This window comes from Pleurodeles waltl, chromosome 5 (assembly GCF_031143425.1).
Source record: "Pleurodeles waltl isolate 20211129_DDA chromosome 5, aPleWal1.hap1.20221129, whole genome shotgun sequence".
Classification (NCBI taxonomy): Eukaryota; Metazoa; Chordata; class Amphibia; order Caudata; family Salamandridae; genus Pleurodeles; species Pleurodeles waltl.
Genome location: NC_090444.1, coordinates 1,713,214,478 through 1,713,232,284, shown reverse-complemented (window position 1 = coordinate 1,713,232,284; position 17,807 = coordinate 1,713,214,478). Strand labels below are relative to the sequence as shown.

The 17,807-nt window shown below is 44.8% G+C and overlaps 1 protein-coding gene across 1 annotated transcript in view; it reads right to left on the bottom strand.

The window, feature by feature from the left end:
- The window catches only part of LOC138296694 (adhesion G protein-coupled receptor F5-like), a 1,174,222-nt gene that overhangs the window by 437,618 nt on the left and 718,797 nt on the right, over window positions 1-17,807 (bottom strand). The window contains exons 11-12 of the mRNA XM_069236066.1: window positions 13,974-14,138; window positions 4,273-4,470 (exon numbers count right to left, since the gene is read on the bottom strand). Coding sequence (XP_069092167.1) covers window positions 4,273-4,470; window positions 13,974-14,138 — 363 coding nt within the window. The remainder of the gene's footprint in view (window positions 1-4,272; window positions 4,471-13,973; window positions 14,139-17,807) is intronic.

The following is a 17,807-nucleotide window of genomic DNA, read 5'->3' as shown; positions in this document are numbered from 1 at the left end:
TGTCTAGAGAGAATTCACAAACAGCCCAACCATCAGTCTGACCCAGATGTGGATTCTACAGGCAGACAGAGGCACAGAATGGTTTAAGCAAGAAAATGCCAATTTTCTAAAAGTGCCATTTTCAAACTGACAATCTAAGAATCAACATTTCCAAAAGACCTATTTTTAAATTGTGAGTTTAGAGACCCCAATCTCGACATTTCTATCTACTCCAAATGGGAAACTGTACTTAAAACATATTTAAAGGCAGTCCCCTGTTAACCTGTGGGAGAGATAGGCCTTGCAATAGTGTAGGACGCTGGCCTGGTTTGTAGTGGGTACCTAAGGTACTTACACCTTATACCAGGTCCAGTTATCCCTTATTAGTGAAATGTAGTCAGTGTCTAGAAGCCAGATTCTCTCAGGGTAGTGTGGATGAGCAGCCAAGTCCTAACTAGGAGACATACAAAGCTCATGCAATACCACTGTAGCACACAGTACTCACACACATGAAAGAAAATACTCAGTGTTACAAAAATAAAGGTACTTTTTTTTGGTGACAAAAAAGCTAAAAATAACAAAGAGACTATACTCTCTTAGGAGGTACGGGATACACAAATTATATACACTAGTAAAAAGAAATAGCTGTAAAAACAGTTAGAAAACAGTGCAAATAGTGAAAACCACAATAGTTAGAAATGTGCCTAGGGAGAACACAAACCATATTCTAAGAAAGTGAAATGCGAAAGTCAGTTTCCCACCTAGGCAAGTGTAGTGTGTAGAGGGGTGCTAGGAGTATTAGAAAACACCAAAGGTACATAATAGAACCCACCCTAGAGCCAAGGAAAGCAGGAGTAAATCACAGTAACTTTCTTAGAACACACAAGAACACAAGAAAGAAGATTATGCAAGAACCAGAAGAGACTGCAATACACCAACGATGGATTCCTAGACCTGAAGACCTATGGAAGAAGGGGACCAAGTCCAAGAAGCACTGAAGAGTCCAGGAAGAACAGGAGCCCCTGCTAACTCGGATGAAGGTGCTAAAAAAGAGCCACCGGTGAAGAACAAAAGTCAGTACTGCACCCAAGAAGATGGATGTGGGTTCCTGGTTGGTGCAGATGATGTCCCACGCCAGATGGATGATTGCAATCTGGTTTGCATTGCTGGACTCCACCAACAAGGCTTGGCACACCCAAAGCTCGTGCTTAGCAGAAAATGGAGCTTCCGGGGACCAGGAGCGCCCTGCTGGACTCTAACCAAGAGGGAAAATCAGAGGGGACTCTCGGCAACTCAGAGAGCTCTCAGAAGACCAGACAGCACGCGCAGGAGTCCAACAGCATGGGGACAAAGAAGGTGCAAAATGCTTGCAAATGCCTTAGTTTATGATTCCAACAAGTTTTATACCAAACATGGCTATATTCGGAGTTCCCATTGTGAAGCTGTACATAAGTGGTGGTGACCTATGTCCAGTACATTCATAAAATGGTGTTTCCGCACTCACGAAGTCTGGGAAAATGGTCCTGGAGGTTGTGGGGGCACCTCTGCTAGTGCAGGGGTGCCCTCACACAGAGATACTCTGCATCCATCCGTCAGGGTTGGAAGGTCTGCAATATGGGTGACTTATAAGTGACCCGGTGCAGCGTAAATGGCAGTGAAAGGGTGCATGCAGCATTTCCCACAGGCTGCAATGGCAGTCCTGTAGAAGCCTGCCATTGCATAAAGAAGCCTTTATGGGTGGCAAAAGAAATGCTGCAGCTCATAGGGATCCCCTGGAACCACAATGCTCTGGGTACCTAGCTACCATATACTAGGGACTTATGAGGGTGGACCAGTATGCCAATTTTGGGTGAAATACTGGGTTACCAGTATGCAGTGACACAATTTAGAGGAGAAAGAGCATAATCATTGTGATCCTGGTTATCAGGATCCCAGTGAACACAGTCAAACACACTTACATCAGGCAGAAAATGGGGGCAACATGACAAAAAGAGGGCACTTTCCTACAAATAGTGAAAACAAAATGTTGCAGTGTTTCACTATCAGGACACGTAAAACACACCAGGACATGTCCTACCTTTTACATACAATGCGCCCTGCCCATGGAGCTACCCAGAGCCTACCTTAGGGGTGCCTTACATATATAAAAAAGGAAGGTTTGAGTCTAGCAAGTGGGTACCCTTGCCAGGTCAAATTGGCAGTTTATAACTGCACACACAGACACTGCAGAGGGAGGTCTAAGCCATGTTTACAGGGTTACTCATGAGTGTGGCACAATCAGTGTTGTAGGCCCACTAGTAGCATTTGATTTACAGTCCCTGGGAACCTAACCTTTACTAGGAACTTACTAGTAAATCAAATATGGCACTCATGGAAAAGCCAATTACACATACAGTTTACATAAAGAGCATATGCACATTACCACTGGTAAATTGTCCAGAGTCCTTAAGCCAACGAAAAATGGTCAGAAAAAAATGGGAGGAAGGAGGCAAAAAGTTTGGGGATGACCCTGCAAAAGGGACCAGGTCCAACAGGCATGTTTGCCTTTGTCACTCTAGTGGATGGCACAATACGAGCTGCAGACCACAAATTAACTTTCGATTCTGTAGGTGTATATCCCCAACATACACTATAGCCATATAGGAAAGTTAAACATGCCAATCAAGGATTAGCTAAGGGATTACAGCAGTGCGATGTAAGCTTCCTCTGGGACCTTTCGGCCATGCGCAGCAGGAAGTTCACCTTCAGCCAGGCCTTGCGACCAAGTACATTATGCCTCCAAATATTTAAAAAATTCACACATCCCCTCACATTTTTAACATTCTGATTTCCAGCCTGCATTAACTTCACAGTGATCTTTTACTACAGACTTCTCTTCAACAGCTCCTGTTCCATCAAAATGCTGTTCATAAGTGATTCACTTTTGTCTTGAATACAACACATTAGTGCCCATTAGAACTCTGTGGTGAGGCTGCAGTTGATTACTATTAAGTTAACTCACTGCTGCTGATGTTGCAAGAACGTTTCCTTAGGGATGTCAGAAATGGATGAGGAAGATAGTTAAGAACTCAGAAAACATGGTCCAATGTTTGCTTTCTAAAGCACTAACCATAATTGTCCATGACAAAAAGAACCCTTCTGATGTGCTTCATTTCTAAAGGCTTTTTCACAGCTTTGATTCCATCAATACGTCTTCAGATGAGCCCCACTTTTGTTGTCAAATACAAAATGTTAGTGCAATAGTTGTAAATCAGTGCTTAATTTGTGCTTGTTGTTTCCGGTGCTGAGCTCAAAAATAAGGGCCGGGGCTTACTCTTCTGCCTCAAGCATTTGCTGTGAGCAAAAGTCACATATGGGAAAGACGGAGGAAGGGAACAACGAAAAACCGTCAATAAGGAAGAAAGTAGAAAGCTGCAAGAGTGAGCTGAAGGGGCAGGGAGTGGCTTTAAATGGATTGAAGAGGCCCGAGATGGCTTCGGAATTACGGAGCCTCAGTATTCCGTGTTCACACACATAACTGCAGCAACCGTGTGTTTAAGAGGAGGTTGGACACCAGCAGAAAGAAACTGTTTTCACTTTATTGCACGATTTCTTAATTGAGTTCTATTGCTATTCCCACGCTAGAAAGAGAGTTACTCCATTCCGTGGTAGAGTAAATCTCTAATAATTTCCAGCAATTTAATGTCAGAAAACCCTTGAATTTGTAGGTGTTCCAAACCACCAATCCCAGGCCACTTGATGACTATTTCGCCGTGCACAAAACGACATAGCATTTAATGTACTAAACTTTGTGAGTAGTTTATATTTGTTGAACGTCTTTCACTCCTAAAATAGAGCCATTTGTATATGTAACTGAAACTCGATGTGCAAAAGACTTTGAGAAGCAATTTTGTACAGTACGTATACCTGGGAAATAATTTTGATCAATGGTTTCTATCATTTCAGTTATGTTAGGGTATTTCAGTCTAGGATTCAGTTAGTTGAGCCACCTGTTTGTTTTTTGTATGGTTGATTGCCCCACACGACCCTAACTCATTGATTATATCACCTTCTTTTTGCCTCTGTCCTGCCTAAGGTTTCTGGCTTGATGTGGTGCAAGATACTTTCGAACTTCTGGTACATTCTTCCTAGTGTACTTCGTACACAGTCAAAGGATGTCTAAGATGTGAGACGGTCAAGTGACATCAGGGGTTGTCGCATGCGCTTTTGTTTATTACAATCAAGGATTTGAAGCTTAGTTTAGAGCCCCGTTCAAAGAACATGTAGAACCTAATTGTAACTCTTTCCACTCACCTTCCCAATACTGGAGCACATTTTGCATATTAAGAGTTTCATTCTTGTCTCCGATGTACTTCTGTAGGTCAGGAGAACCTCCAGCCTTTCTCTCCAATGTCCATGTCATGCTTTCATACACTGGCACATCACTACTGCACTTAAGGCTCAAGCTGCCATATTCAGACATAGTTCTGTTGCCTATTATTGTCACAATTGCTGCAAATAAAGAAAAATATCTTTAATTGTACTTCAGATCAGTCCAATTCATGTCATGGTTCAAGAGTTAATGTCAAACCTAAATAGGTGAGATTCTCTGTGTGTGATATGCAAACAAGTGAACGGTCGATATTACCACAAATAATGAAATGTATTTAAAAAACGAAAGGTAGAACAAGCTTGCCACTAAACACGGGCTTCCAGATGCTGAATTAAGAATTGTTTTGTGTCAGTGCTATATGACCAGTGAGAATTATGAGCAGAATGGGGATTGTTCTTATTCTGCTGATAAATGTATGTCCGCTGGCATTAATATGTTATTTTTTCTATTTTTCGTAATTAACAAACAAACTTGAGTTATGTTAATCCCGGGCTCTCACTTTTTATATTTGAGACAAACGCCATGAATGAATGGATGTATATCTCAGAAAGTCTCGATCATGCATTCCAGGTAATAGTAGCGCTGACTACGGCAGCTTTTATAATGAAAGCCTGCTCCTTCTATTTAGTATTCCCTAATTGGTCACCATGTAAGAAATACAAGAGGTATTGTGATTAATACAGAGTCTGAAAACTAGCCAGCTTTTCCATCAGGATTTTAACTCAACAGCATATTTAACAGCAGTCATCGCCGCAACGCTTGGGCACTTCTAAATAACATTTTTCCCAAACATGTTTAAGATATGACGCTTTTGAGGTCTAAGGTCCAAATTTAAGAAAAGTGGGGCTGCATCCAATGCAGCGTCACTTTTCTTGCGCCCTTAGCGCCCCCTACCACCACCACCATGTGTGCGCCGTATTTAATATGCGGCACACCATTGCACAGGGTAGGGGCAATTGCGTCAACATTTTTGATGCTATTGATGCACTGTCCAGGATTAGCGCCAACATTTTGGCGCTAATCCTGCAGAGTGCATTGGAGTCCCTTGAAAACAATGATATGTCCCCTTTAAAAGCCTGCTTTGTGCAGGCATTAAAAATAGCTGCTAAAAATTGTGCAGCGGAATCTCTTTGATTCCACTGTGCCATTTTTGGGGTCCCCCTGATGGGGGAACGCACCCCTTACATACATTATGCCTGCCGCAGGCACAATGTGGTGCAAGTGGTAACAAAGTGGCACAATGCATGCACTGTGCCACTTTCTAATCTGGTGTAAGGAGTTACAAAGTGGCGCAACACATGTGTTGCACCATTTTGTAAATCTGGTGTGGCGAATTTGGCCTCGTTGGGCCACATTAGAGTAAAAAAAAATGATGCTAATGTGCTGAAGGGGGCACAAGTCCCTCCTAAATTTGGTCCTAAATGTTTGAGGAAAGTCATAAAGGGCAGGCTGGCGATATTTTAACTGAAAGTGACACCTCAAGTTGGTTAAAAAGAAAGGTTTTATGCAGAATTATGGAGTGTCAAGTGCAACCTTTACCATATCCTTATGTATCAGCAAATACAACATTTGACAAATATTAATTTACAAATACATAATGGCAACTGAAGGGACTCACAGAAAGGTTCCTTGAAGTACTTAACAGAACTCCAGTGCATCTCACTTGGCTTGATCGACCCTGGTTTTAGTGTATATTTTAAGAAAAGGCAATATTGCACAGTTTAAACTGACCACATGCATATATAAAAAAAAGTCTGCACCATTAGGGTTACTGTTTTGTGGGGTTCAAAATTTGGTTTAAAATGTTCCTTTTTTCTGCTTTTACAAAGGTTTCTAATAAAGGTCCTGGAAAGATTTTGGGAATAGCCAATTATGTGCAGGCAGTTCTGATTGCACATTTGAACCCAGTGTATATTTGTACATTCGCAAATACCTTACCTAGTGAAGAAACCCTTCCTCTCCCACCGCACCGATGCCCTTTCCCGTCCAACAGATTTGTTATTGCTCCTTGATATTCCTTGCGAGATGGCAGCAGGATTGTAACTGCCTACAAACTTGTGATTTTGTGGGAATGGGCGATGTATCATGGCATCGTACACTCCCACCCCTTGGAAGTCAATTTGCAGATGTGAAGTAGTTGTCCCTCTGCTAGTAAGGTCCAATGTCTGTACTTTACCCAACTTCGGCTTAACATTACAATAGGTTTGAGGTCGGTTTCTTTCTTTTCTAAATTCTTTGAACCACTGGCAATTTATTGCTATTGTATTTACTCGGTTAGGCCCATAGTCACAGGTTTTGATGTGTGAACAGTTGTGAATTGCTCTTGAGGAGCAGGGGCAGCTCCTCCATTAGGACGGAGGGGAGTCACCCCCCTGCCAGCAGCAGCAGCAGCAGCAGCTGCAAAACCTTTAAAAGAAAAGTATAATAAACTTTATTATCCCTTTCTTTTAAAGTGACAGGGCCACGGGGATGACAAGCAGTGAGGGAGAGTGCGGTGCACTCCCCCACACTGTGCATGTATGTTTGGCCGGCTGTCTCGGGCCAAACATACATGCGCAGAGTGGTCTCTCCAGCCAGGCAACACAGTTGAGAGAGAGCGTGCACAGTCTTCCAGTCTTCTTGAGCAGTGTCAGGATAGGCTGCAGGCTGGGAGCCTGTGCCTGCAGTGAGTCGGAAGAGAAGAGCGGAGCGGCGAGAAAGCGAGGTAAGTGTTGTTTTTTTAATTTAATTGGTTTTAATGTTTATCCCTCCCCCGCGAGCCACCCCGCCCCTTCCACGCCACGAGAGCCGCTCCTGTTGAGAAGCATGCCAAGAGTACTACTGGCTGCCCCTGGAATTTAGAAGTGCAGCAATAGTAAGTCACAGCACAACCTTTGTGAATTAGGCCCATAGTATTGCAAATACTATCAAAGCACAACACTGATGAAAAGTTCTTACAGCACTACAAAAAGGCATGTAAACAACAGAATTTCAGATTTGGATATTTTAGTTACATGGGAGTTGGAGGGCCCGCACTTATGCTTCATTTAAATTTTAAACCAGAAAGTTTAGGTAGCAGATTTAGATTGGTGGTAACCTGTCCTAATTTATCTTTCTTAAAAAGCCAGCAGACCTCTATTCTTACTATAACTTTTTAGAACGTTTCTGAGTCCTTTCCATCTGGCACTAATAATCTCTTTGGCACCACTTTTGTGGGATAGCATACCCAATGCGACCCTTTCTGCTTCTAAACCTCTTGTTCGAATGTAGGAAAATTCTTGATAAGGCATTTTTGATCATTCTAAGAGTATTGGGGGTATTGAACATGTCAACATTGATCTTAGTAGGTTCATCATGGAGCGATTAAAATTGCGTTATGTTTCTAATTTCTGCACTAATTAAGGATTTATATTGTTATTGAATTTGAAATAATATTTCTGTTTTCATTTCATTTGTAACTTCAAGTAATGCTGTTTTGAAATGTGTTTTATTTATTGGGAAGACCCCGCCACAGCCACATTTGCTGTGGGTTTTTTTTATGAGAAATTTTTGCAAAGCAAGTCGTCTGTTATACAAAAAGGAGAAAGACTAACAATTCTCATTACAAAACACAACAATTGCACAGAAAAAAACCTCCTCACCCTACACCGCCACCCAACAATATGCATTAAAATGCATTTTAAATAACATTGACCGCGCTTCTTCTCTTTCACTCACCTGTTGTGAGACAGTAGCCTCTTTCTAGCATGGTTACCCACTTTTGGCCAGTTTGTGAGTGTGTGTCAATGTGTTTTTACTGGGTCACTGGGATCCTGCTAGCCAGGACCCCAGTGCTCATAGATACCCAACCCATATGTCAGTGAGTTTTGCATGTCTCACTGGTATCCTGCTAGCCAGGACCCCCGTGCTCATAGTTTGTGGCCTAATGTGTGTGTTGTCAGTAGTGCTTAACTGTGGCACTGAGGATCTGCTAACCAGAACCTCAGTGCTTATGCTCTCTATGCTTTTAAATCTGTCACTATAGGCTAGTACTTCATTCACCAATTTCAATTGGCACACTGGAACCCCCCCCTTATAAGTCCCTAGTATATGGTACCTAGGTACCCAGGGCATTGGGGTTTCAGGAGATCCTTATGGGATGCAGCATTTCTTTTGCCACCCATTAGGAGCTCAGACAAACCCTTTCACAGGACTGCCACTGAAAGCTAGGTGCAAAGTTACTAAATTTGAGGGCACCCTTGCACTAGCAAAGGTGCCCCCACATAGTTCTACATAGTTCTGGGCCAATTCGCAGATCTTTGAGAGTGCGGGACGCCATTACACGCGTGCACTACATATAGGTCAATACCTATATGTAGCTTCACAATGGTAACTCTGAATACGGCCATGTAAGGTGTCTAAGATCATGGAATTGTCCCCCATTCCAAATCTGGTATTGGGGAGCAAATTCCATGCATCCTGGGGGCTCCACCATGGACCCCCAGTACTGCCAAAACAGCTCTCTGAGTCTTGCAATGCAGCTACAGCTGCTGCCACCTCACAGACAGGGTTCTTCCCTCCTGGTATCTGAGCAGCTCAGTCCCAGGAAGGCAGAACAAAGCATTTCCTTTGGGAGCAGGGTGTTACACCCTCTCCCTTTGGAAATAGGTGTTACAAGCTGGGGAGAGGTAGCCTCCGCATGCCTCTGAAAAAGCTTTGAAGGGCACAGATGGCACCCTCCTTGCATAAGCCAGTCTACACTGGTTCAATGACCCCTTGTCTCTGCTCTGGCACAGAACTGGACAAAGGAAAGGGGAATGACCACTCCCCTGTCCATCACCACCCCAGGGGTGGTGCCCAGAGCTCCTCCAGTGTGTCCCAGATTTCAGACATCTTGCTTTGCAAGGTGTGAGGACACTCTGGAGACCCCTCCTGATCGCCCATACCTGATAAGGTAGCCAATCCCCCTCTCAGGGCTATTTAGGGTCTCTCCTGTCAGTTCTCTTCAGATTCTACTTGCAAGTTTCCAGCGGGAATCCTCAGCAACTACTACTTTATCCTCTGACCTCAGATCAACCGCAGACAGCTCCAGGACCCGCAGTAACAGCAACAAAGTATCCAGAAGGGCTACTTTTTCACTGCAACTTCAGCTCCAGCCAGCAACTGCAACAGTTTCCACGGTGTGCATGCTCTGAGGACACCCTGCCTTCACCCTGCACCAGAAGGACAGAATAAATCTCCCGTGGAGTGCTCAAGCAGGCACCTTCTAAGTCGATGACCGGTTCTCTTGGACTCCTCTCCTGGTGACGAGCGTGCTCCTTGAAACACAGAGGCTGGACCCCTTTGACACAGATTGTCCTGAGGTCCTGCTGTCCCAATTTGGAGGAGGTAATGCCTTGCATTCCCTGAGAATTACAGTAGCCCTGTGCACTGCATCTTCTTCAACTCCTGAGGCCTCTGTGCACTATTTGCAAAATTTGTTTGTAAACAGCCTGGCCCAGGTCCCCAGCACTCTATCGTGCAATGTTCAACTCACTGAGTTGACCTCCGGGGATGTGGGACTTTTCTTTGTAGTACTGCACCAACCGCATTTTGCCCCTCCTTTGTCCCCAGGTCCTGGAACTCCCGTGGGTGCTATCTGGAGCCCCCTCTTCCTCCTCACACCACGTTGAGGCCCCAGGTCCCTCCTGGCTCCAGATAGCACCACTTTGATGCAAAATGCGACTTTGCCGGAACTAAGGCTTGTTGGAGGAATCCAGTGCATCATGCAGGAACCCACTGACATCTTCCTTGGGTGCATTTCTGCTGTCTTCGTCCAACCGGGGACTCTTCTTTTGCACCCTCTTCTGGGTTGGCAGGGGCTCCTGCCCTTCCTGGAACTTCTTCCGACTTCTGGACTTATTCTCCTTCCTTTGCAGGTCTTCAGGTCTAGGAATCCACTATTTGTTGTTTGCAATCTTGCAATGTTTGTTCTTGCAATAAATCTAATCACGGCTTGTAGTGTGTCCTAAGGAAACTTGCAGTACTTTACTCCTGCTTTTCTGGGCTCGGTGGGGTAATTTACTTACCTTTACTGTACTCTTCCTCTCCCAGCGATTCTCTACACACTACACTTGTCTAGGGGGGAATTCGTGATTCACATTCCACTTTCTTAGTAAATGCTTTGTGTTGCCCCTAGACCTATTTTCTCCCATTGCATTATATAGCATTTCCTACTCTTTGCACCATCCTATGTCTAATTACTTACCTTATTTTGGCACCAATGTATATATTGTGTATAATACTTATCCCCAGAAGGAGTATTGCCTCAGAGATATTTTTGGCCTTGTTTCCCTTTATTTTTGATAACCCTGAGTATTGTCTTTACTTGTATATAAGTACTGTGTAACTATAAGTGGTATTGCAGCAGCTTTGCAGGTCTCCTAGTTCAGCGTAAGCTGCTCTGCTATAGCTACCTCTATCAGCCTAAGCTGCTAGAACACTACTACATTTCACTAATGAGGGATAACTGGACCTGGTGTAAGGTGTAAATACCCAAGGTACCCACTACAAACCAGGCCAGCCTCCTACACCTGTTGATAATCTCCAAGTTCTTCATACAGTAAGGAGCTTTCTGAGCAGACAGGCTCAAGAATAACCCCAAAGAAATCCATCCAACTGTGCCAGACCTTATTATGCATTTTGAGGGCTACCCCTGGCTACCCCTGGCTTGATAAGTCACAGCTTCTAAGCCCATGCAGTGGTCCAGAACCCAATTCTACACAGCTAAGGACAGAGGGTCCTCAGCCTTCCATTCTCTGACTATACCTCTTTTTGCCATGGTCAGACCTAGGAACAGTAGGAACCTACTGCCCACAAGGCCATCTGTAATATGCAGGAGTGTCAATTAGAGTACCCTGCCCAGAACGGAAATCATTCCATCCCAAAATCTGAGCAAGACATGGCACCCTCCCCACCTTGTGAAAGAAAGAAACGTCCTCCGTACAATTTTATAGGGATAATGAAGAGTCCACTACCCCCATGTGCCATAGGCAATATCTGGTGTACTAGATCCTGTGGAGGAATTAAAGCTGTGTGAGTCGCAGGCATGCCCTAATGGTTGCCTCCCAAGGCGACCTTAGAGCTTTGGTCCAGTCATCATTGTCAAGAGCTTCAAGGTCAGTTTCTCAAGCTGCCTGAAGGGCTAACAACATATACGGGCTCTGTATAAGAAAGGTAAGACATAATTTGGCTCACATATGATCTCCTAAGTCTTCTGCAAGAGGTTTACCCACTAGAGGATTGCAATCCGAGAGGGAGTCAAGATCACTTATGTAGGGGCGAGTGCATGGCAAAGTTGTAAATAGTGATGAAATTGGCTGTGATGAAGGCTGAGCTCCTGCTGGAGCTCCTGGAAGGATTTCATGACTGTGTCATACATTACATCTACCAAGGTAGATATACCGATCATGTCCCATTTCCTTAAAACCCTCTAATTGTGCCATCTGACGCAATACAGAGATTTGCCATACTGCTCTCTGTTCCGTGAGCTTCCCTCCCAATCTTATTAGTCGTTGAGTGTATTTCCTTATGGTCAGTATCACCCGCGTTGCTGAAGGAAGGCTCAGTCATGGCTCGCGGTGTTAACTGGACCACCGCCCCCTGGAAAACCACGCTGCTCTTCACCTCTGCCTGCAGGCACAGGCTCCCAGCCTGCCCTGCGGCCAATCCTAAATTGGATTGCTGGGCTGGAGAGAGCCCTGTGTGCATGTGTGTTTGGCCGGCTGTCTTGGGCTTTGAGTGGAGAGCACAGAGCACTCCCCTCTGCTTGTCACAGCCTGTGGCCTGCCCCTTTCACAAGGAAGGGATAATAAACTGTGTTTCACATTGTGAAAGGATTTGCAGCGGTTGCTGCTGGCGGAGGGGCTAAGCTCCTCAGCCCACATGGAGGAGCCGCCCTTGGGAAGGCTGTCAGGCCAACCGCCCCCTTATAAAGATACTCCAGCAGGAGAACTGCACCCATCTTCCACCTCTCCGCCGCATATATCGGATCTCCCTGGTGGCCATACCACCATTCGCAATTGGTGAGTTTTTGCACGTATGCTTTTTTACTATTTTATTCTCCATATTATTTTGAAGATGTGTTAGCTTCTTTGTAAAATTGGGGTCTCCTTCTAACTACTGACATAATCCTTGCCTTTTCAATTGTGCCCATAACCTTCCCTTATGCTTTACTCATTCCTTAACGTATCTCATACATCTTACACTTACCTGTTTCTTTATCCCATACTTTTTGTGTCCGATCATTTGGCTTTCCCAGTATCTCTGTTTCCCTATTTTATTTACCCAAGGACATTGTGTGCCAATATTTTAAAAGCTTTTGGGGGATCAGGGTTTTCATTCCCCCTGGGAAAGATGTGGTTGTTTCCCAATTCACTCTCACAAAACACAACACATTTGGCACTCAACAATAAAGCGTATAGCGCTATGCTTACAAAAAATGCTTGGAATTGTACTTCTGTCAGATGCTACCATTACTTAGAGTAAATTTCTGAATACCATTAAAGTCACAAGGAGTTCACATACTCCTCCTGGGAACTTCTAAATGAATTGCAAAATAGTCCCTTTTGTTTTATCATGTGTAAATGTAACAAGTGTGTAATTGTGCATGCATTGATGTGCTTTTAGACTTGCAGCAAGTGTGTAATTGTGCATGCATTAATGTGCTTTTAGACTGCAGCAAGTGTGTAATTGTGCATGCATTAATGTGCCTTTAGACTTGCAGCAGGTGTGTAATTGTGCATGCATTAATGCGCTTTTAGACTTGCAGCACGTGTGTATTTGTGCATACATTAATGCGCATTTAGACTTGCTTAGTTTCTCCCTCTAACCCCAAGAGGATTTTTTTCCTGTGTAAAAAGCAGTGTTTATTTGAGCCAGTAGTCTGGTCGGGGCCTCAGAAATCTATTTTTCCGCATCAGATATTTATGGAGAACAAGAGGGTAAACACACACATCGGAAAGACGGAGGAAGAGAATGATGAAAAAACCATCACTCACAAAGGGAGAAAGCAGAAGTTGCGCGAGAAAGATAAAGGGAAAAGTACTGTCTCTCAGTAGATTAAAGAGGCGTGGGGTGGATTCAAAAGTACTCAGTCCTGATATTTGTCACGCCGGCGTTTAATTACACAGACCACAGGCTCATTAGCTGAGCTTTGGGCACTGGTGCACTTTTTTTATTTTACAAATTAAGCACTGGCAAAAACCTTACTCTACACCCTCCCAATTTTGTGGGTTGCCCAACCTTTGCGAGTTTGCAGGTTTTGTCGATGAGTCCTCCTTGAAACACACACACCTCACCCCTGTGAGAAGATTTACTCACATTTAAAATTCTGCCATTCTGATTTAATTTTAAGTGCATGTAAATCCAGTTATGAGTTTAGATTAGTGCTCTGTAAATCATAACCAAATCAGTTGCAAATGTAAATGACTTTTGCGCATCAAACTTTAGCTTCGTCCACAAATCGGCTTAATGTTAGGACAAATTTATGTTCAAGGTTTTCGCAGCCCAGGCTTCAGAATCATCAGATGTTTTATCGACACGTTTGCACATTACATTTGTAAAGTAGATTTACACAAAGATGTGTGTACACCAGTATATTCGTCTTACAAAAAAAACAATTTACCTTTTCTTATGAACGTCACTGTCGTTGTGTTTGAGATAAGTTCACGACCTTCCCTCGAACACTGACATCGGTAATTTGTGTTCTTACCAGACATCTGTTGGGGGCATGAAGCAATATCTGCTTGGACTTCAAATGTTTGGCAATTGATACCAGTAGTTATCTTGCCTAGAACGATATAAAAAAGGTAGCAGTTAATTCAGTTATACATTTACGTGCATTTGTAATTGCTGGAGGGTGTGTGTTTAGCTTTACCACTCAGGAACCATACAGTTCTCATTGTTTGAATTTAAACTACAAACACCTGTCAGTAATAGGTCCACACACGTCTGAGTCTGCAATCCAATGGATTAAACCATAGGTAAAACAGAAATCACTCTTAAAATAGCATGTAAGTCCACCACCTCACACAAACTTCTGACTTGTACAAAATACTTACAGGTAACACTCAGCCTTCATCATTTAGTGTTTGGATCGCCATTTGTACCATTTACGAGGCTTCCTCTAGGCCACAGGTATAGAGAGGAGGAAGAAGGGCTTCACTTCATTGGTTTTGAGTATAAAATGTGCACAGTTACTTGACTTTGAACAAATCAGTTAGAATATGTCTGATCCTAATGCAGGATGCATTATAATACAAAGCAGGAGATATCCCTTGATGCAGTGATGTCTGGTTCTGTTCCTAGACATTGCAAGTGACTGGGCAGCCATCTTAAAACATGTACTGGACACTGGTCAGCACGAGTGACCCAGTGTTAGACCTGACACGTGTGGGTAATAGTTCCCTAAGGTTTTTTGTTTTTCTCTAGGAGGTGCTTGTAGGAGGCTGGCCTGGCTTATAATGGGTACCCTGTGGTACTTACACCCTGTGCCAGGTCCATTTATCCCTTATTAGTAGAATAGAGGTGTTTCTAGCAGCTTAGGCTGATAGAAGGTAGCTATGGCAAAGCAGCTTAGGCTGAACTAGGAGACATGCTAGGCTCCTACTATACCACTTATATCATATAGAAAAATATCATAAGAAACCACAATACTCAGAGTTACTAAAAATAAAGGTACTTTATTTTAGTGACAATATGCCAAAAGTATCTCAGAGAAGACCCTCACTTAGGAGGTAAGTAATGTACACAGGTTATATGTACACAAACCCAAAACAGGTAAGTAACAGTAAGAAAAGTAGTGCAAACAATGTAGAATCACAATAGGATGCAATAGGCAAACATAGGTCTAGGGGCAACACAAACCATATACTCCAAAAGTGTAATGCGAATCACAAATGGAACCCAGACCTATGAGAGATTGTAGAGGGTCGCCGGTACTGTGAGAAAACAGTAACGGTGTCCAAGATACCCCACCCCAAGACCCTAGAAAGTAAGAGTAAAGTTACCCTACCACCCCAGAAAGACACAATAGTCGTGATAGGGGGATTCTGCAAGAACCACAAGCACCAGCAAAACGCTGAAGACGGATTCCTGGACCTGAGGACCTGGAAAGGAAGGGGACCAAGTCCAAGAGTCGCAATAGTGTCCAGGATGGGCAGGAGCCCAGGAAACCCCAGATGAAGGTGCAAAAGGGCTGCCTCTGGGTGGAAGAAGCCAAAGATTCTGCAACAACCAAAAGAGCTAGGAACTTCTCCTTTGGATGGAAGATATCCCACGGCGTGCTGGATGTTGCAGAAGTGTTTCAGACATACCGCAAACAAGCCTTGCTAGCTGCAAGGATTACAGTAGAGGTTTTTGGGTGCTGCTGGGGACCAGGAAGGACCAGGATGTCGCCCCTTGGAGGAGGAGACAGAGGGGGTGCTCAGCAACTCAGAGAGCCCCCGCAGAAGCAGGCAGCACCCACAGAAGTACCGGAGCAGGCACTTGGAAGTTCTGTGCACTCAGAGTCACAAAAGGAGGGTCCCACAATGTCGGAGTCCAACTCAGAGGGTTGAGCACTACAGGACGGAGTGCTGGGGACCCAGACAAGGCTGTGCACAAAGGAATCCTTGGAGAAGTGCACGGAAGCCGGAGCAGCTGCAAATCACACACTACACAGGTTTGCTGTCTGGAGTGGGGAGGCAAGGACTTACCTCCACCAAATTTGGACAGAAGGGCCACTGGACTGTGGGAGACACTTGGACCCAGCTCCTGTGTTCCAGGGACCACGCTCGTAAGGATGAGGGGGGCCCAGAGGACCGGTGATGCAGTAGTTTGGTTCCTGCGTTTGCAGGGGGAAGATTTCGGCGACCCACAGGAGATTTCTTCTTGGCTTCCTGTGCAGGGTGAAGGCAGACAGCCCTCAGAGCATGCACCACTAGGAAACAGTTGGGAAAGCCGGCAGGATGAGGCGCTAAAATGTTGCTGGTAGTCGTCTTGCTACTTTGTTGTAGTTTTGCAGGCGTCCTGAAGCAGTCAGCGGTCGATCCTTGGCAGAAGTCGAAGAGGGAAGTGCAGAGGAACTCTGGTGAGCTCTTGCATTTGTTATCTGAGTAATAGCCCAGAGGAGAGATCCTAAATAGCCAGAAAAGGAGGTTTGGTTACCAAGAAAGAAGGTTTGGCTACCAAGAGAGGTAAGAACCTATCGGGAGGGGTCTCTGACGTCACCTGCTGGCACTGGCTACTCAGAGCAGTCTAGTGTGCCCCCAACACCTCTGAATGCAAGATGACAGAGGTCTCGGACACACTGGAGGAGCTCTGGGCACCTCCCCTGGGTGGTACTGGTCAGGGGAGTGGTCACTCTCCTTTCCTTTGTCCAGTTTCATGCCAGAGCAGGGCTGGGGGATCCCTGAACCGGTGTAGACTGGCTTATGCAGAGATGGGCACCATCTGTGCCCATCAAAGCATTTCCAGAGGCTGGGGGAGTCTACTCCTCCCCAGCCCTTCACACCTATTTCCAAAGGGAGAGGGTGTAACACCCTCTCTCAGAGGAAATTCTTTGTTCTGCCTTCCTGGGCCAGGGCTGCCCAAACCCCAGGAGGGCAGAATCCTGTCTGAGGGGTTGGCAGCAGCAGCAGCTGCAGTGGAAACCCCAGAAAGGCAGTTTGGCAGTACCCGGGTTTTGTGCTAGAGCCCCGGGGGATCATGGAATTGTCCCATGATCTTAGACATGTTACATGGCCATGTTTGGAGTTACCATGGTGACGCTACACATAGGTAGTGACCTCTGTGCAGTGGATGCGTGTAACGGTGTCCTAGCACTCACAAAGTTTCGGGGAATTTGCCCTGAACGATGTGGGGGCACCTTGGCTAGTGCCAGGGTGCTCACACACTAAGTAACTTGGCACCTAACCTTCACCAGGTGAGGGTTAGACATATAGGTGACTTATAAGTTACTTATGTGCAGTGAAAAATGGCTGTGAAATAACGTGGACGTTATTTCACTCAGGCTGCAGTGGCAGTCCTGTGTAAGTATTGTCGGAGCTCCCTATGGTTGGCAAAAGAAATGCTGCAGCCCATAGGGATCTCCTGGAACCCCAATACCCTGGTTACCTAAGTACCATATACAAGGAAATTATATGGGTGTACCAGTGTGCCAATGGGAGTTGGTAAAATTAGTCACTAGCCTGCAGTGACAATTTTAGAAAGCAGAGAGAGCATAAACACTGTGGTTCTGGTTAGCAGAGCCTCAGTGATACATTTAGGACCACACAGGGAACACATACAGGGAATATACTATGAGCACTGCGGTCCTGCCTAGCAGGATCCCAGTGAGACAAGGGCAAATACAAACATACATACAGTGAAAATGGGGGTCACATGCCAGGCAAGATGGTACTTTCATACAGTGCTGCTGGTTATTGAAACGGGCCCATCAGCCCTGGGCACTTTCCCACTGTAAATTCAGTGTAAAAGT